The sequence below is a fragment of the Phaethon aethereus genome (genome assembly GCF_964289735.1).
Source record: "Phaethon aethereus genome assembly, chromosome: 21".
Classification (NCBI taxonomy): domain Eukaryota; kingdom Metazoa; phylum Chordata; class Aves; order Phaethontiformes; family Phaethontidae; genus Phaethon; species Phaethon aethereus.
In genome coordinates, this window is record NC_138597.1 from 5,086,156 (window position 1) to 5,107,115 (window position 20,960).

General features: G+C 49.0%; 1 protein-coding gene across 1 annotated transcript; it reads left to right on the top strand.

Annotated features, from left to right (window-relative positions):
• Nucleotides 1–889: 889 nt before the first annotated feature.
• Nucleotides 890–12,059, top strand: GPR157 (G protein-coupled receptor 157; the record flags this gene model as incomplete). Its single annotated transcript, XM_082009388.1, has 4 exons — nucleotides 890–2,091; nucleotides 8,465–8,678; nucleotides 11,144–11,338; nucleotides 11,838–12,059. Exons 1-4 carry the CDS (start codon nucleotides 1,454–1,456, stop codon nucleotides 12,057–12,059), a joined length of 1,269 nt encoding a protein of 422 aa, XP_081865514.1. The 5' UTR covers nucleotides 890–1,453.
• Between the last annotated feature and the right edge of the window lie 8,901 nt (nucleotides 12,060–20,960).

A 20,960-nucleotide genomic window follows, 5' to 3' on the forward strand; every position in this document is an offset into this window, starting at 1 on the left:
GCAGAGTGGGTGTGAAGACTTATCCTGACAAACTGATGTATCCCCAAGGACTTCCAGGATTCATTAGGAAATTGGATTTGAACTTAGAAGTCAAAACCAGATGAAGATAATCAAAAACTTAAGGAGGCAGTGAAATGGCTGCAGGTTTTGAATACAGCTGTGCAGCAGAGTAGTGGAAGAAGAAATTGCTGCAGTGGAAAAATGGGAAAACCTGCTCTTAAAAATCCATGTAAGCAGTAGTGGCCCTCTTATACATCTGAAGGGAATGGGGGTTTATTTAAAAAAAAAAAGGCAACTTTTTTACAGTAAAGTGGCAGTAGTGCAAAAACAGAGTTCAAACAAATACTACTTATCCTGAAAAACTTGTTGGTTTTGTTGTAAAATGGTGTGTTCTAAATACAAGATTGGTCAAAAGAAGTGATTTAATGTTGAGAGGAACCCTTTCTCAATGGGGAAGATGGGAACGTAAACCTGAAAGGACACTATGGCCAAAAGTAATATGCAAATACTGAATAATTTGTGGGTTTTAAAGATATTTGTCAGGTGTGTTTTCTAGGGTGTGTTAGATGGCTTCAGCATGGGGAATAAGGCTTTACAGGTCGGAATAAACCTTGTTAAAAGTTGTGAGTTTAGCAACGATCCTTCCTGGCTGGGCAGCTGGGAAGTTGAGAGAACAAGACCCCTGAAACAATCCTCTCCTTTGGAATCTGAGCACGTCACTGCCCACGTCCAAGGTATAAGGTACGTGTTGTCTGTGTGGAAGCCCATGAAATACCAGGCAAGTTAGAGGCAAACAAGGATGTGCTTTCACCTTGTAAGTTCTTGGAAAGGGGGGGAAAAAAGCACTTTCTTACCAACAGAAATGTAAAATCTGTTTAACATGGTAGCAAATGCTCTACTGTGTCTGCTTCTCGTTTTCTGCTTCGCATGTTGCAGGATCCTGCAGGAGTCGGTGCTGGCGTGTTCCAGAGTAAAGAACAGGGAAGGTGAAAAGGGCGGTGCCAGCGCGGGGGGGCGAAGGAACCGCGGAGGTTTGCTGGCCCGGTGACCTCCGATCCCGGGGCTCCGGCCACCTACGGGTCAAACTGTGCCCCTGCGAGTGGTCTGCGAAGTACCGAGCTATATATAAAATTATATATATATATATTTCTCTCTCGGAAACGGGAGTTCTGCGCTCTCCTGAGGGAAGAAAGGTATCAAAAGATGCTTTTAAAAAAAAAAAAAATAGGCATTTCGTTCTGAATCGGTTCCTCCTGTCGCATTGCACCGGGCCGTCAGGGCGTTGTTGTTTTTTCCCCCGATTTAAAGCCATTTAAAGCAGAAAGGGTGTTCCTGGGCTGCGGGAGCCACCGCAGGCTTCCTCCGCCTGCCCTGGCGCGGGCGGTGCCACGGCGGGGCCCGCAGCGGCGCTTCCCCCCGCGGGAGCGGTGGGCCGGGCCGGGCCGGCGCTCACATGACGGGCGGGGCGGGCCGCCCCGCCGCCTCCCGGGCTGCCGGCCCGGCTGCCGCCCGCCCCGCCCCGCCGCTGCGCTGCTCATCCCTTCCCTTCCCTTCCGTTTCTATCCCGCGTCTTCTCTCCCGCTCTGCCCCAGAGCGCAGCTGGGGGGTTGCCTCCCCTCCCGGCTTTCGCGCCCGGCTCTGCCCGGCACCGCCCGGCTCTGCCCGGCACCGGCTCTGCCCGGCACCGGCTCTGCCCGGCACCGGCGCCGCCGGCATGCCCGCACCTCTGCCCCCCACAGAGCTGTACGCCTCCGAGCGCGGCGTGGTGCTGGGCTCCTGCGTGCTGTCCTTCCTGGGCTCCGGCCTCCTGGTTTGCACCCACGCCCTGTGGCCGGAGCTGCGGACCCGTCCCCGCCAGCTCCTGCTCTACCTGTCGCTGGCGGACCTCCTCTCAGCCCTCTCTTACTTCTACGGGGTGCTACAGGACTTCGACAGGACCTCATGGGACTGCGTGCTGCAGGGCGCCCTGTCCACCTTCTCCAACACCAGCTCCTTCTTCTGGACTATGGCCATTGCCCTTTACCTCTATATCACGATTGTGAGGGGCTCGCCCACGGGCACAGGCTTGCTCTGCTGCTTCCATGTCGTGAGGTGGGTGCTGTCGGCCGTTCCTGTGAGAGCACGAGGTGTGGACCCTGTAGGCACCCACCCTGCGGCCAGGAGCCACCGCTGCTGCGGGCGGCGTGCTCTGCTCCGCAATGAAGCTCTTGGATGGTTGCTCGAGTCACCTGCTCTTTTCTTAAAGATAATATGCCCTTCTCAAGTTCCTTTTAAACAGGGATTTTGCTGTCTTTTAACTAGCCAGCGCTGCTTACTTCCCCCCCCCCCCCCGCAGGTGAAGAAATGGAGGTGTGGAAAAGTTAAAAATTGTTTGCTTAAGGTCACATAGAAAAATCTCTGGCAAGAGATAATGACTGAAAATCCTGGCTTCTGCTTTCCCTCCACAGTCTGCTCTGATGTCCTAGAAATAATATCGTGAAACTTGTGTTTGCGATACTGGTCTGCTGCTGCCAAAACTCCCGTGTTCGGATCTGTTTCCACGGGTCCCTGACGTACCCGTGTCAGCCTGGTCTGTAGATCCCTACCCTCTCCCCGGGCAGGCTGCTGTAATTCCATACTCAGAGGAGAATATAGCCACAAGTGAGGAGGCTGCTAGAAAAGCACTCTGAAGGTTGTTTTGGCCAGTTTGATTGAAAGCAAGACAAAACAGACCACAGTGTAGCTTTATGTCTCAGTTGCTGCTATTTAACAAGCTGATTTTCCACATCATGTTTAGTAAAAGCTTTCATTATGCAATTTGAGCTTGTGGAATCATGTGCTACCTCCACGCTGAGCAAAACAGTGATCCTTTAGTCCTCTGTGCTGCCAAGCTTTTGCAATAAATTGTAAGAAGAATGACCTGGTTTAAAAAAAAAAAAAAAAAGCTATCGGGGCAAGTACTGAATTTTCTTTGGTTTCTTAGTCAAGTATTTGTCACCTTTTATTTTCAAACAGCATCATTTGGGAGATGATTAAATTAGAGTTGAGTCCAGGTAAAGGTGGGCCACAGAAAGTCATTAAGGCCAAGTGTGAATCAGGGAGGAACTTCAATTCCTGCCTTACCTGTTCTAATTACTGCTTGACAGGAAGGGCTGCCGGTGAGGTGACTGCGCATGCATTGGGATACACCAGGCTTGGTGAAGTTGAACTAAGTTGCAGTGAGGCAGTGGAGTTTGTTAGGTTATTTCGTTTCAAGTGAATAGAGAACTGCACCGTAAGAATTTTGGAGAGGATGGAGTGCCAGTGAAGAGCCACAGGTTGTTTAGGGAGCAGAAAAAAGGAGTCTCACTTCTTCATGGGCATGCTGTCTACACCAGGCTACATCAAAGAGTTGATGTAAATCTGGCCTATTTGTAGTTCTCCTGTCTGCTAGTCGCTTGTTGTGTGACTTTTGTCTGTACTTTAACTTCTCCATCTGGTTTACTGCTTCTTAGCCATATTGGCTACGAAGTGCGGAAAGAAACAGGCAGACTCAGGGAAATAATGTTGGCTGTAATCTGTGCACTCCATTAAAACCATAGAAATCCTGAAAGATGGCTCTAACTCTGCGACAGCGAGGAAGGAAGCATTCAAACTGAACGCTAGGTGAATCTGCTAGGTTTATTTTCACATCTTTGCAGTAAAAATAAAATGCCATCTCCTGTTCTTTGTATTGATCAGCTCCACTTGCCCTGTTTAAAGGGCAATGTGAATAGCTTTCATCAAAGACCGGTTGCCAGGTTGTGCTTTGTAAAGACTCCCATTCTGTGCAGAGCCGGTGTTTAAAGCTTCTTCCTCCTTCATGATCCGTATGGAAAGCCAGAGGAAACAAATGAGGACCTGTTCTCTGGCCATCCCCTTGTGACACATCGTCCTTCTTTCCTTCCCGGCACTTTTATCATTACCTGAGAACTCAACCATAAGCAAATTCTGGACATCGTGCTTGGACATGGCTCCCCCTCACGCTTTTCAGTGCTTCAGGGTGCTACCGGCTGGCTGTGGTGCTTTCAGCCTAAAAATCTTTTAGTACCACGCAGATGGGAACTGCCGCAGCTGATAGGGAAAGATCCCAGCACATACATCAGTTGCAGAAGGTAGGAGAGGGAGACCTGTCTAGGGCAAAAGCAAAGGTGGCAAAGGGCAGATGGTGTTTTAAGGGTTTAAAGATTTAAGTTTCCAGTATTTTTGTCTAGGCAAGAACCAGGGATTTTCTCCTCCTCGCTTCGTAGGTTGCTAATGCAGTTGTGCGGTGACCATTGTGTGGAGAGTCATTCTGAGCCTCTTCTGGAAAGGATTCAAGGCAGGATGGAGTTTTGTCATGCGTGTTTCGTATTCTTCACAAGCAGTTACTCATAAGGGGCAAGTGTTTGTAAAGACGAATACTCTTTTGATGCCAAGTACAACCAGAGACTGTTTGTTCTTTAGCCGGCGGAGCTGACTGAATATACCTTGGAAGTCAGTACCTGAAATTTTCTTTTCAGGGCAATTAGGATGTCACACTGGATGCAACCTGTCAAACAGGTTCGTTCCTTACGGATTTCATGTGGTAACTCATCCGCCTGTTCTGCTGCCAGGCTGGAGAGCTTCAGGCTCTTTTTGGTTTTAAACTTGTGTTGAGCTCAACTGAGCTTTGAAAACAAGCTTACAGTTAGCTTTGAAAGTATTTATGTAGTTGTAAGTTCTGGCATTCGGAGAGTAAATTTCCAGGCTACCTCACTTGTTCTGGATTTTGAAATATCAAGTATCGTTTAGTTGGGTAATGTCATCTTTGCTGTGAGAGTAGTTGATCCAAACTGAGGGTGAGGAATGGGCCAGACCCCACCTTGGGGTTGTTTCTTGCGTTGCTTTTGATAGCAAGTGCTGTCAACCTCTGAAGTATTTGCGTTTCATGATCAGGCTATGCAGATGCTTACAAGCATATATATGCTTGCTTTAATATATATATACGTGCACACATATGTGTGTATATATATAAAAAGTACAATATATGCCTGTATGCTTATATACACATTTATAACCTGGCATATATATGTGTATATGCATGCAAGTCCATGGAGCACTTGAGGTCTTTTAACGTACTACTGTATCGTACATCCGAGTCCTCAGTGGGCTGCCCCAAGCGTGACTGTGCCAGTGCCGAAGTTCAGAACTGGACTTGAGTCCCTAAGTGTTGCCCGTAAGATGCAGGAATCTCTCGAAATTTGCTGTGGCTTTATTATTTAGCTTGTAAAAGCTCATAGGTCAGGCCAGCCAAAGTGCGAGATACCTGACTGCTGGTGCCTTAGCTTTCCAGCTCTTGCATGCGTCTCTGCGGGGAGTCCCACCTGGTACCAAGAAGCTGGTACCTTGGGACTGCAGACGCTTTAATTTTGGGGGGGAGCAAAAATTATATTGGAGAAGATTTGGTCTGGAGTTCTGCTTACAATGTATGCTCAAAGCTCTTTCCTGAAATTGGCTGGTATATCCAGAACTGGTATATCCAGAAGACTGATTTTTCTCTCTTCACAGAATAAAAATTCCTGTCCCAAGAAAGAATTGCCTTCAGGCTTGCTGGTAGAATGGCTTGTCGTCTAACCTGTGCAGGCAGGGGACCGCAAATCTTCCCTGCTTTGTAAGAGCCTCTGGGGTGTTTAAAAAAAAAAAAAAGAGGCAGCTGTGCAGTGTAAATCAAAATGTGGTATTAAGCAATCTGACCCAGGCATACTGAGGACAAGAAAACCAATACAACTTGAGCTGAACACTGTGGTAGTTTAAGGGTCCTTGCCTTACCCTGTATAAATGCAGCATTGGTGTTAATGTTGAAATACATGCTGGGTTGTGTGTATTTTTATTAATAGATTGCTGGGGGACATATACTGGAAATAAGTACTGTTGCATCTGCCTTAGAGGCGGGATTGCCAGCCTTTTTACAGAGATGTAAGGAGCAGTTTTCTTTCCTTTCTCTCCCACGCTGATTGCGTTTAGATCCAAGTGTGCTTTTGAGCGGCCCAGCCTACATAATTGCACCGTCTTTGGTGTTCAGAGTAAAGTTTCTGCCTCTTTGTGCTGTCTTGGATCCTTTTAATTTCAGACATATATGCCTTGGGTGTGTCATATTCTGATTCTTCTGTTCCTCCATTCTTCTAGACGGGTATAAAGCATTGATATTTTTCGGTCCTTGAGAATCTGTCATTTTGGGATTCTCAAGACTAATCAAACCACTAGTCTCAGTTCTCCTTTCCAGTTTTCTAAAATGGAGCTGAAGAAGTTCACTGAAATGTCTGATTACTTTCGAGACTCTCTCTGACTTCACTTTAGTCTGTCATCCTTTGTCCTTGGTGTTAATTGTAATAGCCATCTCTTCCCAATATGCTATTTCGGTGAAAATTAACTGCCCGATGTGGGCAGTTTTCTTCCACATTCTTCCTTTTACGAGTTGGATACTTGAAGATCTTTAAGCCCCTTGAGTAGCCGTCTGTTATTTCCTGCTGTGGCCTCTCTCACGGTGTCTTTACGTTCGTAACGCTGTTCTCTCTTATATCCACGTGTAGTAATTTGACCTGGTTTCATCGTCTCATATAATTCTCTTTCAGCCTCAGGTCACCGTGGAGATTGTTATTTAGGCAAATTAGTATCTTAATACACTTCCTTTTTCGCGGCCTGGCCTCCTTTGTGCTGTGTGCCTTAATATGCCTTAAGGAAGTGCCAGTTCTCCTGAATTCTTTACCTTAGTGGTCCGTTCTTCCAAACGTACTGAAATTTTCATGTCTTTGTGTCCGTAATCCTTGTTTTCAGGCAAACCGCCATTTTTACCAAAACGAGCCTTGAGTTGTGCAGACGCTTTCATGGTGGCGGCCATGTTTGGAATGTTTTCAGAACGCCTGCTCTGAGAATAGCATGGGGAGGGCTTCCTGCAGCAGAAGTGTCCTTAAATAACAACGCTGCCTTGGATTAGCACTGGCTGTTCTGAACTGAACGTGGAAACAAAATGTTCTAAACATGCTAGAAGGTTGACTGATATTTTTACAGCATTATATTTACGTTTGGTTTGTTTTGTCGGTGAAACTCAGACTTTATTTAAGAGTAGGAGATGGGGAATTCTGGAAATCCAGTGTCATGGGATTATCTCTGATTTTTCAGTTGGGCTGTGGAATTTCAGATAATCTGGTCTAGGCCACTGCTGGTTGCCTGTATAGCGTGGTGCATGTGGAACTGATTTTAGGAGGAGGAAGGTCCCCTTCAGGCTCTCAGCAGACGCTCCAGGCCGCGAGCGGAAGACGAGTGCGAAGCGGGAGGGTGCCGAGAGCCGCGCAGCCGCGGCTTTGGTTTCTTTGCGTCTGGAGGGACCAGAGGGTTGTGCTGGGAGCTCGGTCCGAGCACCCCGAAGCGTCTCTGTCATTTGCTGAAGCAGCGTCTCTCGTCCCGCCTGAGGCTCCAGGCAGCCGTGCTCTGGGGCGAGGACGGGAGGGGCGGGCGATGCGTTCCGTCGCGTTCCGTCGCGTTCCGTCGCGCCAAGGGCAGCATCTCGGCCGCGGAGCAGTTTGTGCGTTGTACGTTGCAGGTAGGGCCGGCCTCTGGAGTCCTGGGTATTAACAGCACCCAGGAAGGGGCCGAGTGTTTGTACGTTTGGGCTCGTGGAATTTTTCAGTTCTTCCTGACATGTTTTTGTGGGCAGCCCAAGCTGCTGAGTGGCTTAATTCACATGTGTCACCGCAGTTATTTTTCTTCTGAAGGCTTGCCTGTATTTGCCTCAGGCTGTCAAGAGAGAAGCCAAAGTCAAAACACAGTGCGAAATGATGTGAATATGGCTCCTCTTTGCCTTCTTAGCTTTTTTGCTGTTACTGCCAGTGCTTTTCCTTGGGAAGAAACTTGCCCTTTGTCCTTCAGAAATTATCCTTTTGCTCCCAAAATATTGACTACACCTCCACTTAAAAACAAGATAAGCAAACAAACGGACGAACAAAGGAGAACACCAAAACACTGATGGAATAAAAGTGTGGATTTCTTTGTGTGCTGGTCTTTTATGTGCCGAGTGCCACTTAGGAATCAGAATGTGGGATTTGGTTGCTTGTGCTGTGACAGCTGTCAGTCAGCCGGCTTGCTCTCAAATGGCTGGGTCCTACAGGGTGGTCACATCGTACGGTGCTCTGGCCTTGTCAGATCCTCCACCTCACCGGCATCCAGGAGAGTGGGAGAAGGGCTGTAGGTGGGATGTCCCCTCCCTGGACCCTGACTGCTCGCTGTGCAGGCCAGGCTCCAGTTCAGAGTGTAGCACATCATGATGCATCTGTCCTTCAGGGCTGGGGATCCAGGTTCCTGGAGTGGGTCCCTAGGAAGTGGATTTGCAGTCTGATGAGGATTTCGATGAAGAACCCCTTGGTCTGTCACCCATTTTCTCCCTGGGGTGTGGAGGGACTAAACTGAGTATGTTCTTGGCTTAACCTTGCTCTTTATGTTCTTTACTCAGCTGGGGAGTGCCCCTTGGCATCACGGTGGCTGCTGTTGCTCTGAAGAAAATTGGCTATGATGCCTCCAATGTTTCCGTGGGCTGGTGTTGGGTCAACCTGGACGCAGAGGATCGGGTCTTGTGGATGTTATTAACAGGGAAAGTTTGGGAGATACTGGCCTATGTGACTTTGCCGGTGCTCTACATTCTCATCAAGAAGCACATTAACAGAGCGGTGAGTATTCTGCTGCTTTCAGCTTAGGTTGCAGACTTGCTATGTGGTTATATCCTCCCATGCTCTAAAGGTTTTGCTGCATATTTAGCAGCTACACGGGCAGGAATTGCTTCATGCACTGCTGAAGGGCGTCCGCCCCTGGGAGAAGCAGTACACCTGATTAAGCAGCCTGCAGCATCATTACACAATGACTTAGCAAAAGAAGGTTGTAAAAGCCTTTTGGAAACTTAGGGGGTTATGGGATGTACATGAGTGAAATGTAAATGCTACAGTAAGAATTGAAACAGGAGGTAAAGGACAAAATTCAGCTTTAATCTGTTTTCTGCAGTTCCACATGTACCAGGCCCGAGTTTAGTGTCTGGACTTACCTAACCTCAGTCATTTTAGGATCTCTAATGATACTTTGAGCTTACGACTACCTGTTTTGTACTAGCACAGTAAAGCCCCATTTGGGAGTCTGGGCACTATAGCGTTAGGCAGTATTTGCATACACGCTATAGGAAGACACCTTGTCCTAGGAGGGTTTCAGCATTCGGAGGCTTATTTGTTGCTGTTCCATGTGAACACAAAGAGTCCAGGCATCTAGGACAGCATTTGCATAATAGAGAAATCTAGATTGAGAGTAGCAGAAGGAACTACATCCAGAGATTCCTTTTTCCCTAAGTTGTATTAGACCACAAGCCCTGGATGGATGTCCTTCTAGGAAATGCTGCCGCTGCAAAGCTGCTTGCTGTGGTGAACCGGTGGCAGTCGTAGTTGGGGATAAACACAGGTACGGTTAGGGCAGGATCCTGCAGATGAGTTGGAAGAATGAATTAGGACTTAACATAGTCTTCGCCAGGGTCCCCTAAGGGTCCTGGGAATGGGGAGCTGGGAAGGGTTTGCTCGTGCCTGTCGCCATCACTCGACGCAGGTTAGGCAGGACGCCGTGTTCCCGCAGCCGTTAAGGACAGCAACGTACCTGGAAACTCCCGCCGGGGCTCGCTCTGCCGGGGCTCCTTGGGCGCTCTGTGCTCCCCATCCCGCTGCCAGCCCCGACCCTCTGACCGCAGCAGCGCTGAGGGCGGGCAGTTGTCACACTCCGTTCCCGTAACGGGGCATCTGAGGACCAGAGCTGCATGGCACCGGGACTGAGGGTCTCTCTTCCCATCGCTAGGGCTTTTGCCAAGCCCGGTAGCCTGCTTGCTAAGCCTCTTTACTGGCAGGAGTCTCCCACGTACAAGGAAGAGCAATAGGCAACCAGGGCTGAGCTTGGGCTGTAGTAAAAAAGGCTGAAGTGGGTTTCGCAGTTGTAGCTCCTACGCAGTCTGAGGGGCAGGAGAAATGATGGAAGGAGCTGTTGGGCGGCGCACAGGCAGGGTGTGTACTAGGGGCTTTCCAAATGGAAAATACTGCACGGGAGCGGGTGGGAAGCCGCACTGAAAGCCCCCAGAAGGGTTTGACTCGGGCCACCATACAGCGTTGTCACACAGCTCTGTTCTGGAGAAGGTAAGGTGCTGGGGCTGGGAGTACTGGAGCCAAGGAGAATACATCGGAGGAGTGTGTGCTCTGTAGCCCTGCTGGTAGGAGGAATAGTTTTCTGCAGGTCAGCTATCCTGAGATTTAATCTCTTCACCCCCGTTAACATCCTGGTGTTCAGCACTGCGTGTCTGTGGGCCCTGTGGACCTGCTCTCCCCCATCCGGGAATCTGAGTGCATCCAGTAGCTTTTACCATAGGAAGCTCTCACGGGCCTTCCACCTCCAGCCAACCTGATCCAGGGCACAGATCCCTGTTGTTTTTTTTTTTTCCTACATGTGCTGGTGTAGACAGGTTTGCTGCCTTGTCCAAATTCATGGAAGCCCATTGCTGGCAGTATACGGTCAGAAATCAAGCAGCAGGTTCTACACTAACATACTGAAGGACTGGTTCACATGGCCATAAATTCCTTGTGGAACTTGCTGGCTGTGGTAAAGGACAAAAGTTTGAATAGTCTGAGAAGGATGAGCCAGACTTCTCCCCATGTATATATCTTGATCTAGATCCATCTATATACCTCTCAATATATAGATCCCAAAAAATATATATATCTCAAGAAGCCAAGGCCAAACCCTTAGCCGTGCATTTACAAAGTGGTAAAGCCAGCAGCAATTGTGCCAGACCACTGGACCAGCAAAACTATTTTGTGGAGCACCACATTTTTTTTAACATGGTTATGATTGGTTTCTTGACAACTACATAGTGATGTTTGTTAATATAAAGCTTTAGTGGGACTCTGATAACTGCCCCATATCCTTGGCTTCAACAGGAATGTTTGCATTAGCAAGGGCAGAATGAGGCTGAAGACTGGTGCTCATATGGTGTCCCTGTTAACTTCCCGCAAGATGCAAAAACTTAATTTGCTTTGGAAAGAATCCCTGGAGCTAAATGTCCAATGTGTGTAGCTTTTTGTTCACGTTTTTGTCTCCCTCCCACCCGCCATGGAAGCATGCAGCTCTCTCAGAGTATCGCCCCATTCTCTCAAGAGCACCTGCATTTCAGCCCCGGACTTCCATAGCAGATAAGAAGTTGATTCTCATCCCTGTCATCTTTATCATCCTCCGCATCTGGAGCACTGTACGCTTCATTCTGACCCTCTGTAACTCCCCTGCAGTGCAAAATTCAGTCCTGGTTGTCCTGCACGTAAGTATTTATGAGGAAATGCGTTAGGAGGAGGATCTGGGAGGGAGAGAAGGCTTTGTGGCTCTTAATACCAGTTTTTTGTGGCAGGATGCAGCCCTTGCGAGGACATCTGCTCCCTGCTGGCAGATGCCGGCTGGGATGCTCGGCCACAGCTATTTCGGCAGCATCTAGTGGCTACAGAGGTAACTGCGACAGGAGCGTTGGGCGTGCGGGCTGCTTGTAGGAAAAGCAGGCTCAGACCAGAAGGGCTGGGTGTCCGTCCTTCCGCGGGGCTCAGCCCGCTCCTGCCCTCGGCCGGGCTGGAGAAGCGGCAAGCCACAGCAGCCGTCTGCTCCGCTCCTGGGTGCAAGGTTGATTTTTCTGAATGTGTTTTTCTCATTTAGGTGGAAGCTGCGGACGTCAGCTGGGCAGTACTGTAGCTGGTCCGACACAACGTTTGCTCTCCTCTGGGGGACGCCTGTAGGAGCAGCACTGACTCGTTCCTTTCTTGCCCTTGCAGGGAATTGGCAACACGTTCCAAGGAGGTGCCAACTGCATTATGTTTGTCCTCTGTACACGGGTGGTCCGGACTCGGCTGTTTTCCTCCCTTTGCTGTTGCCACTACAATGAGTTGGATTTGCCTTTGCAAAGATCAAACAGCTACCGGCAGCACCCAGAACCTCACAGGAACAAGGATGTGCCAGGCCCTGAGCGGACGAAACCCTTGCTTTCCAGCACCTGAGCCTGGGCTGTCCACATCGCGGCGTTGATTTCTCCTTTCTTGGTAAAGATCTAGTGTGAGTCTTTCCTCCTGCCCTGCCTGTGCTCAGCTTGATGTGAGGGGCGGCTCTCAGTAAGCAGTTGACAGAGGGGTGGGTTCCCGCGCCGCAGGGGCTTCCCTGGCTGACTCTGGAGCAGCTCCCCATCACGCCCCTTTGGGGTGAAACCATTTATAGACCCGACCCACTCCCCTCCCCTGTGAGCTGGGGTAGTGTCTGTAAGTCAAGCCTGTAAAATGAGGAAATAGGCGGCAGTGCTGTCTGGCCCACAAGGACAGGACACCAGTGACAAATGAAGAAGAGGAATTAGTGGCTCCTTCTGATGTAAAACACCGTGCGCTCATACATTTCTTCAGTACTGCACAGTTCAGATGTATTTAGTGCCCCACTAAATGAGTACTCATAAGGTAATGCAGTCCCTGCTGCTGATCATCATAAAGAGAAAATGGAGGGTGAGCGATTCATCCAAGCTTACATAGAAAACCTATAGGAGCAAAAACTTGACAGAAGCTCTTCGTCATTTCAGGTACAAGACTGGACACCGATGCCCTTGCATTGGTCTAGTTGTATAAGCATCTTGTTTCCTTGTGCTTGACCTCGTGAGTGATAGTTGCAGAACACGCAGGGGTGTCAAGACTTACTCTATTTAAGAGCGCTTGGGCTGCGGTGGTGTGGGGGCTTCTGCCGGTGAACCGAGTACGCACAGCACTCCCTTCCGAGTGCAGCTGAAGGAGGTAAAAACCTAGAGCGGCTGTCGGGACTGCTTCGGTAGATGCAAGCTGGTGTGCTGGGAGCTGCAGTCCCTTCAGAAAGGGGATGAGATGCCCGTGGTTCTGCAGTTACACTTACCCTGCGGGGCACGCTCAGGAGCAGGCGCTGAGTCTGAGGGGCAGCGAGCCCACCTGGGGCATGGGGCACAGCAGGGCTTAAGCATCCTGGAAAGCAAGCTGCGTATTGGGTGTGATAAATCTCCAAGGAAATCTCTCATGTACATCTGTTTCTTGTCCTCCCAGACCACAAAACCCCCAAAAAACAAAGGGTTTTTTTAATCAAATGACTTTTTTTTTTTTTTTAATTTGTATAACAAGTTTTTGCAAAAAGAACAGGGGCCTCATGAATTGCCTGGGGAGGGAGGGCAGCTGTCAGGCTCCCACTGCTCCAGGCACCCAGCTCTTCAAAAGCTGCTCTTACTAGTTTAATTTTAGTGATGCTAACAGCATGCAGAACAGTTAAACGACAGAGTGATCTCATGGGACTACAGGCATAGGTGAGTCGTGCTAGCTCCTGAATTGAAGACTTGGCATTAACTTTATTATTATATTAAAATGTTTAAGCCCCTTTGTACACAGGCTGTATAAACATGGGAAGGTGAAGTCCTCGAGAGCTCATTACCCCATTTCATGGGGCTGTAGAGGGGCTCAGCTCTTGAGCATCCCTAGAGTCTTTCAAGGGTAGATGCAAGCATCTTATCTCTTGTATAGATGACTTCCAGAGGCCTTGCCTCCTTTCAAAAGGCTTTTTTGGACTTCTAAAAGCTAAGTAGCAACCTTGGTAGCTCAAAGTCGTGTTAATCCCACGTGGTTTGGAGCTACATTAAAAACTTCTTGCAGAAAGGTAGGACAGTAATCTTAAATTTTATGAGACACAGAATTGTGCTGTTTTCAGGTTTTTGGAGCCAGCCCCAAAGAGAGGAAGTAAAATCGTCACCAACTTGGCTTAAGGGAAAGCAAAACACCACAAACATTCCCCCCCAACCAAAAAGCCTCAAACAACTAATCAAAACAGACTCCTTGTCCTCAGCTTGCTTTTTTCCGTAACAGAGCTCTGAGAAATGCTTTTGGAGGAATGTGCAGCTCGATGGAATTACATTGCCAGCTCCCCGGCGTTCAGGGAAGCACGCTGGTTTGGAAAGGCTGGCTGTTGGCAACAGCAGCTGTGCCGATGCCAGTGGCAAGTCTCTTGTCGTCTTCACGTAGGCGAGGAGAGAGAAAGAAAAACAGCCAGCAGAACCTCTTAGAAGTGTCAGTAGTTCCTAACACTGAAGCCGACTGCAGCCTAAGGCAAACAGGGATGGGATGAAAGGGGAGGTGGCGTGCAGGAACGCTTGGCTGCTCTCAGCAGGTCCCCCTCAGTCGCAGCGTGAAGTGCGAGTGCGGGGCTGGTGCTGGCGTGCAGCCCTCCCTGCAGCCCCCGTTGCCTCTGGGCTCTCCCGTCGGGCACGGACTGGAGAAAAGTCAGATGTTTCTGAAGGTGGCTGAGGTTGGGGTACTGGCTGTGCTTCAGGAATGTGTCTGTCATGCCTGTTTCCAGCTGCTGCAGGTGATGTCCCTGCAGCTTGTTGGCCCGGCTCAGGGCAAACCCCTGCGCGCTGGCTGCAGGAAGACGGGGCAGTCCTGGATTTTTAACTGTGCTTCATTTTGGGCAGGTGCAAGTTCATCCCAGAGTCCCAGAGAGGGAGCTAAAGCCTGGGGAAAGGCACCGCTGGCGCGGCTGAGCAAATGGAAGAGGTCCCACTCCTCCTCGCCATTCAGATACCAGCCGCTTTGGTCTTGAACTTTGCTCAGGATCCTGTGGAAGATACCGTTTGGCTGCACCCCAGCTTCCTGGTTCTTTTCCCTCCTTGCCCTCTCCCTCCACTGTAAATCTTAAAACTTGTTTGGGGTTTTGCTTTTCTGTCTGACAAGGCAAATGTGTTGTGAGTTCTGGGGTGAAGCAGTATCATGGTGGTAGGAAAACTTTAGTAACTGCTGAATAGGACTGTCCTGGGCACGGATTTCAGTCCTAGTGTGTGAGGTCTTCCAAGGAGGTCCAGACTGGCTCCTGTTCTTCACTTGAATGTGGACAACTGTGCAAACATGCTTGTGTTGTAGTAGCAATGGGTGGTTCCTCGTGATGGGGTGTTCCTCCTCCTGGGTGGTTAGGGGTCGTCATCATCATCGGGGTTTGCGCTGGCAGCGTGCTTGTTGCCTCCTGGGGAGATCTGAACTCTGCAGACTCCCTTGGTCCTCGGGGATATCTGGATGTGCCAGTCTCCAGCAAGGACAGCCCTCACAATGCCAGTGCTCTGAGCTCCAGGTGTCCTCTGCCTAAGCACAGGCCACAGCCTGTTCTTGCTTTGGGAGTGTTATATCAGAGCTGAGGAGGGGATGTGGTTTTGTTTGCTATTTGGAAATAGTGTTTTACCTTGTTTACAGCTCCTCACTTGTTTGTTTTTAAAACCCATTCTCCAGCTTTTACAAAATAAAGTTTTATTCTTTACCAAGGTGTTGTTCAAGCATGTTGTGATAGGTCTCAGCACCTTGGAGAATTTGCATGAGAAACTGTTGCAAGATCTTCCTTCAGATTTCTTTTGCGTCTACCTTAAAAACAGGGGGCACGCACAGGAGGACAAATCTTTCCTACCTATTTGTAAATATGTTTTTCTTCCTATCTTTTTTATATGTATAGAAATGTAAATCTTTCATCAGTTTGAGCAACCTGTTCACCAGTACGTGGTGTTATACTTCATTCTTGCTGTCCTGTTGGTATGAACTGTGAAAAGACCTCTGAGAAGTCAGTGGGTCTTGTTTCCCTTGGGTTCAGCTGACCTCATGGGCTGTGGCTCTCAGCTATGTGAGATTCCAAACTATATGTAATCATGAGGTTACAAACTGCACTTTCTCCAGATGAGGCCAGGCTGTAAGGTAAGTGGGGATAATGTTGGGGAGAGATGATGCCATCCCAGGACTTGCCCAAATAGAGAAAATGCAAGTCATTGTGGGGGAGAAACCTGAGGCATGGGCAGGCTGACAGTTGAGTATTGCTTTCTAAGTTGCCCTGTGATTACAACCTGTGAATGAACTTTTCTCAATAAATTCAAACTTTCTTGGCTGTCTGACAGGGTTGGAAGCAGCCAAGACCCCTGGTGTAGTAAGTGGTGCTGGACCATGGCTATATTCACAACTGATGGAGCGACAGTGTCTGTTACTAGGGTTGCACAATGCTTCCCATCTGGGTTATCTGCTTTTCTATGGCTTGTAGCTGTGCCTCAGGTTTAACTGGTTGATCTGGGCCGGCGAGGAAAGGAGTCCAGATGCTGTGGATGGCAAGCAGAGGGAAGCTTGTTTGTTCTGCAGTGTTAGAAGTGATGGAAGGCTCCTTGCAGTATTTAGGCTGCTCTGTCAGGGGCACTTGCAATTTGTGCTTTGTATCAACACTGCCTTCTGACTGCACGACAGGCATTTGAGAAAAATGTTAGCTTGCACATCCAGGGTTGTCTTTCAGTTTCTCTATCCTAAATATTGTCGTGCCTAAACACGTTTGCCACTTGGAGCTCCTACGCCCAGTGTGTTCCAACACATGGACTAGGATTGATGTCAGAACAAAGGCCAGGGAGCTGAGCTGTGTGCTGGTTTCCAGTAACTCTTGGGAATCTTTGAGCCTAGTGGCCTTCTATGATGGAGTGACCACATCAGTGGACAAGGGAAGAGCTATTGATGTCATCTGTCTGGACTTCTGTAAGGCCTTTGACACAGTGCCCCACAACATCCTTCTCTCTAAATTGGAGAGAGATGGATTTGATAGGTGGACTATTCAGTGGATGAGCAATTGGTTGGATGGTCACATCCAGAGGGTAGCGGTCAATGGCTCAATGTTCAGATGGGGATCGGTGATGAGTGGTGTCCCTCAGGGGTCTGTATTGGGACCAGTACTCTTTAATATCTTCATCAGTGTCGTGGACTGTGGGATCCAGTGCACCCTCAGCAAGTTTGCGGATGACACCAAGCTGAGTGGTGCAGCTGACATGCCTGAGGGACGGGGTGCCATCTGGAGGGACCTGGACAGGCTTGAGGCATGGGCCCACATAAACCTCATGAGGTTCAACAAGGCCACATGCAGGGTCCTGCACCTGGGTCAGGGCAACCCCTGGTATCAGCACAGGCTGGGGGATGAAGGGATGGAGAGCAGCCCTTGCAGAGAAGGACTTGGGGGTCCTGGTGGATGAAAAGCTGGACAGGAGCCAGCAATGTGCGCTCGCAGCCCAGAAGCCAACCATGTCCTGGGCTGCCCCCAAAGCTGCGTGGCCAGCAGGGCGAGGGGGGGATTCTGCCCCTCTGCTCCGCTCTAGGGAGACCCCCCTGCAGTGCTGTGTCCAGCTCTGGAGCCTTCGGCACAGGAGAGACACGGACCTGCTGGAGCGGGGCCAGAAGAGGCCCCAGCAACGCTCCAAGGGCTGGAACAGCTCTGCTGGGAGGACAGGCTGGGAGAGCTGGGGGGGCTCAGCCTGGAGCAGAGAAGGCTCCGGGGAGACGTTCCTGCAGCTGCCAGGGCTGAGAGGGGTCTTAGAAGAAAGATGGGGACAGACTTTTTAGCAGGGCCTGTAGTGATAGGACAAGGGGTAACGGTTTTAAACTAAAAGAGGGCAGATTTAGACTAGATCTAAGGAAGAAATTTTTCACAATGAGGGTGGTGAAACCCTGGCCCAGGTTTCCCAGGGAGGTGGTGGATGCCCCATCCCTGGAAATATTCCAGGTCAGGTTGGACGGGGCTCTGAGCAACCTGCTGTAGTTGAAGATGTCCCTGCTCACTGCAGGGGGTTGGACTAGATGGCCTTGAAAGGTCCCTTCCAACCCAAAGATTCTGTGATTCTAAGTTCACAGAGAGGTTTTAAATATGTAAAAACAGAAAGAGCTCTATGTGTGGGGAGGGTGCTGGCTGCTTACTATAGACTGCGGGAGTGGAGCCTGGGGAGGGGAAGTGAGAAAAGCTAGGTCTGCAAAGAGCAGAGCATGTTAAATGAGCTGGAAGGAAACCAGGCTGGAAAGATGAGAAGGACTTGTGGTGGTTGGGTTTTAAGACTGACTGGGTAAAAAAGTACAAGCCTGCAATGAAAATGTTGAGTGGAGGAGAGTGGGCTGTGTTATGGAGACAGGAGTGGGATGCAGCTCTGGATTGAAGGGCATAAAGATGGAAATGGCTGGAGGGTGCCTGCCCATGCTCTTTGTCCAGGCAGGAGTTGGTTAGAGCTTGGTGAGTTTACCTCTCACTTATACTTGCTGTGAGTACTGTTATACTACTTAGTGCTTTTGATACTGATTTGGTCAATGCAAAATCCTGTTCTCCCCTTTTCCCTTTTTGTCGTCTTCCCAAGACTTGAGTCTAATTGTGCAAGATGATCCCTGGCTCTAGGAGTGAACCAAGGTTCTGTAGTACAGGAGGATTTGGGCGGTCTGTTTTACTTTAAAACCTAGAAGTTATGTGTTTAACGAACCATCTATTTGCAAGAAAAGGATGAGTCTTCTTGTTGCTAAAGCAGAGGAGCATCTTGGCAAAGTAATTTCTGGTTGTGCCACTACTATCTTCTCTTCTCATCATGAAGAACGGTTACAAAGATGACACCAGAGTACTCTAATGCTGTCAAACCTAATATCTGTAAGATTTACGGTCACATAACACAAGTCACTCCTGCTACTCAGAAGCAGTGTGAATGTCTGTTGTGCTGCACTGAATTCCATGTGTCTTGTAGTCTGTGCAACCCTATAGGGAACCGCGGAAATCAGTGCAGGGTGGCATGAGCTGGCAACAGGCAGGTCCTGGCTGGCACAGTCGGTATTTCTGTCCTGGATAGAAAAATGAACCACTGAGCTCCAAGAGGGCACTGTGGGTATTTTGACAGTCGGGTGCTTCTGCTGAACACAGTGCAGATGGAGGTTTAATGTCACCCTTTTGGACTGTGGGATGTCTCCTTACTGCAAGCATTGCAATCAGCATACTGCTAATGTTCTCCACCAGATTTATTCTTCTGGAAACTAAGCCTCCCCTCTTAATTATTTTTTCCAAAGACATGAGGACTTCACAAGATACAGCTTTGCGCACAGACAATTGGGCTGAGTGTAAATAGTTCCCTGCATACTTGTATGGGAACCCTTGCCACGTGGTGGATGAATGCAGAGGAGAAAGGATACAGAGCTGAGTTAATGTCTTAGGCAAATACACTCTGGGGTGAAGAGCAGATGTAAGAAGCTTAATATGTGCTGTAGCTGAAATTGAAAATGTGCTTGTAAAATGCCTGTAAAATTGGCTCTCTTGTTACTGGCTCCTGTCCAACAGGATCTCAGCTGTTGAAGAAGTTATACCCCTGCAATTACTTTGAAAGTCCAAGGAGAAGTTCATTCACCATCCTGTCTCCCTTCATCGATCTCTTCCAAGATCATCCCAGTGCCAATTACTACATTATGGATGTTGTTACCAGATTCTTCCTGTGATTGGCAAATATGCAAAGTGTTGTGCTGTCATAAGCAGATATTTACTCTGATGAAGTATTTCTGATGGCAAACATACGTGTCCTGTTTGATTTCTGTATGTATCAAGATTACTTCTTCAAGTTCAGGGAAGGTGTTTAAAGACCATGATAGAGAATTCTCCTTTCTAATAATTATTGAGTATCAGAGCAGGTGTCATTCTGCCAAGAGCTCCCAAAAGAATGATACTGTCTTTAAAGAACAGGGATTTAATGAAGGAAATTTGTTCTCCTTGCAACTTCCCCACTCTTGGGGCAGAATGGCTCACTTTCCATTTTCCCTCTTCTGGCCAAAGATTTGTGAAAGTGAGAACTAAACTAGTTGCTGAGTGAGCTATGACCTGTCCTATTTGTTTTGAGCAATGTTTGAAGGCAGCATGGGAAAAGCTGAGCTAGCTCCGAGTGCCTTGCCTAGTGCCAGCTAGCTACGCTCCCTCAATGGGAGTGCAGAGGAAGGCAGACAAAGATGAGCTACGGGTGGAACGAATATTCTGGTTTGCATCTCTCTCCAGTTAAGACAGCGTGTGGGACTGTGAAGCGGGAGTAGTTCCTGAAAGACGCAGGAGTGAGCGTTCTTGAGGTGTGAGCCACGCTCAAGATATCCTAACAGACAGCGTCCTTAAGGACGTTAAGTTCCAACAAATGCAATGAAAGACGAATGACAAGACGTCTGGGGACTAAGTTCCACTACGCTGAAAGCAACAGGGCTCTGTTGCCCTTCCCATTTTTAGAGCAGGATGCTTTCACTTGGAGGAAGGGAGGCTGCAACCAGTGAAAGAACGCGTGCGAGACTCCTGAACAGCTGCTGCTCGAGAGGATGTGTTTTTTTAAGCTGGCTGTTAAAGATGGACGGACGAATAACAACAAGGTTTGGTTCCAGTTTCTCCGGCTGCTGGAGGCATCTGTGAACTTTGCATTTCTCTGATAAACTCGAGAAATTGTAGGTGACTATTAACCAAGCCCCGTACTGTTCAAAGTAGTCTGATAGTGTAGGAGGTCAATACTAAGCCAGCGACACGTGGTATGCCTTGCGCGCAGAGGGAAAGGAACTGACGCGCTTTGTTGGAAAAAGTGTGTTCTGTGTGTTGTCAAAAACAAATCCAAGAGGATGAACCTGTTCTCTGCGAACTGGAAAAGCGCCCTGAGCAAGCTGGTCCGTGCAAGGTAGGATGAGGAGCAGTATTTTGGCCCAAGGGCAGATATGCAATTTGTGGCTGCAGGAGGGCTAACGCAGCTCAGTTTTATGGCCGTGGCCCACGGCAAAAACCCTCTCTGTTGCCAAGGCTGCTCCCCTGGAATGCCCCGTTTTCCTGGAATGCAGCAGTTGCCAGGCAGCCCCTCCAGCTGCGCCCACAGCTGCCCATGAGCTGCAGGGTGAAGGAGCAGCAGCTTTATTGCTATAGACTCATCCTGTCCGTGTACGTATAGCTGGGGGAAAACGTCTCATTAAGCAGCTTTTGCAACAAGTCTGCCCCTTCTCCTTGGGCAGATGAGCCTGTTTCCCCTGTAGCGAGGCAGCACCTATGGCAAAAGAACATCTGATCCAGCGGCGACAGCCTTGAAGAAGGAAGAGAAAGAGAAGACT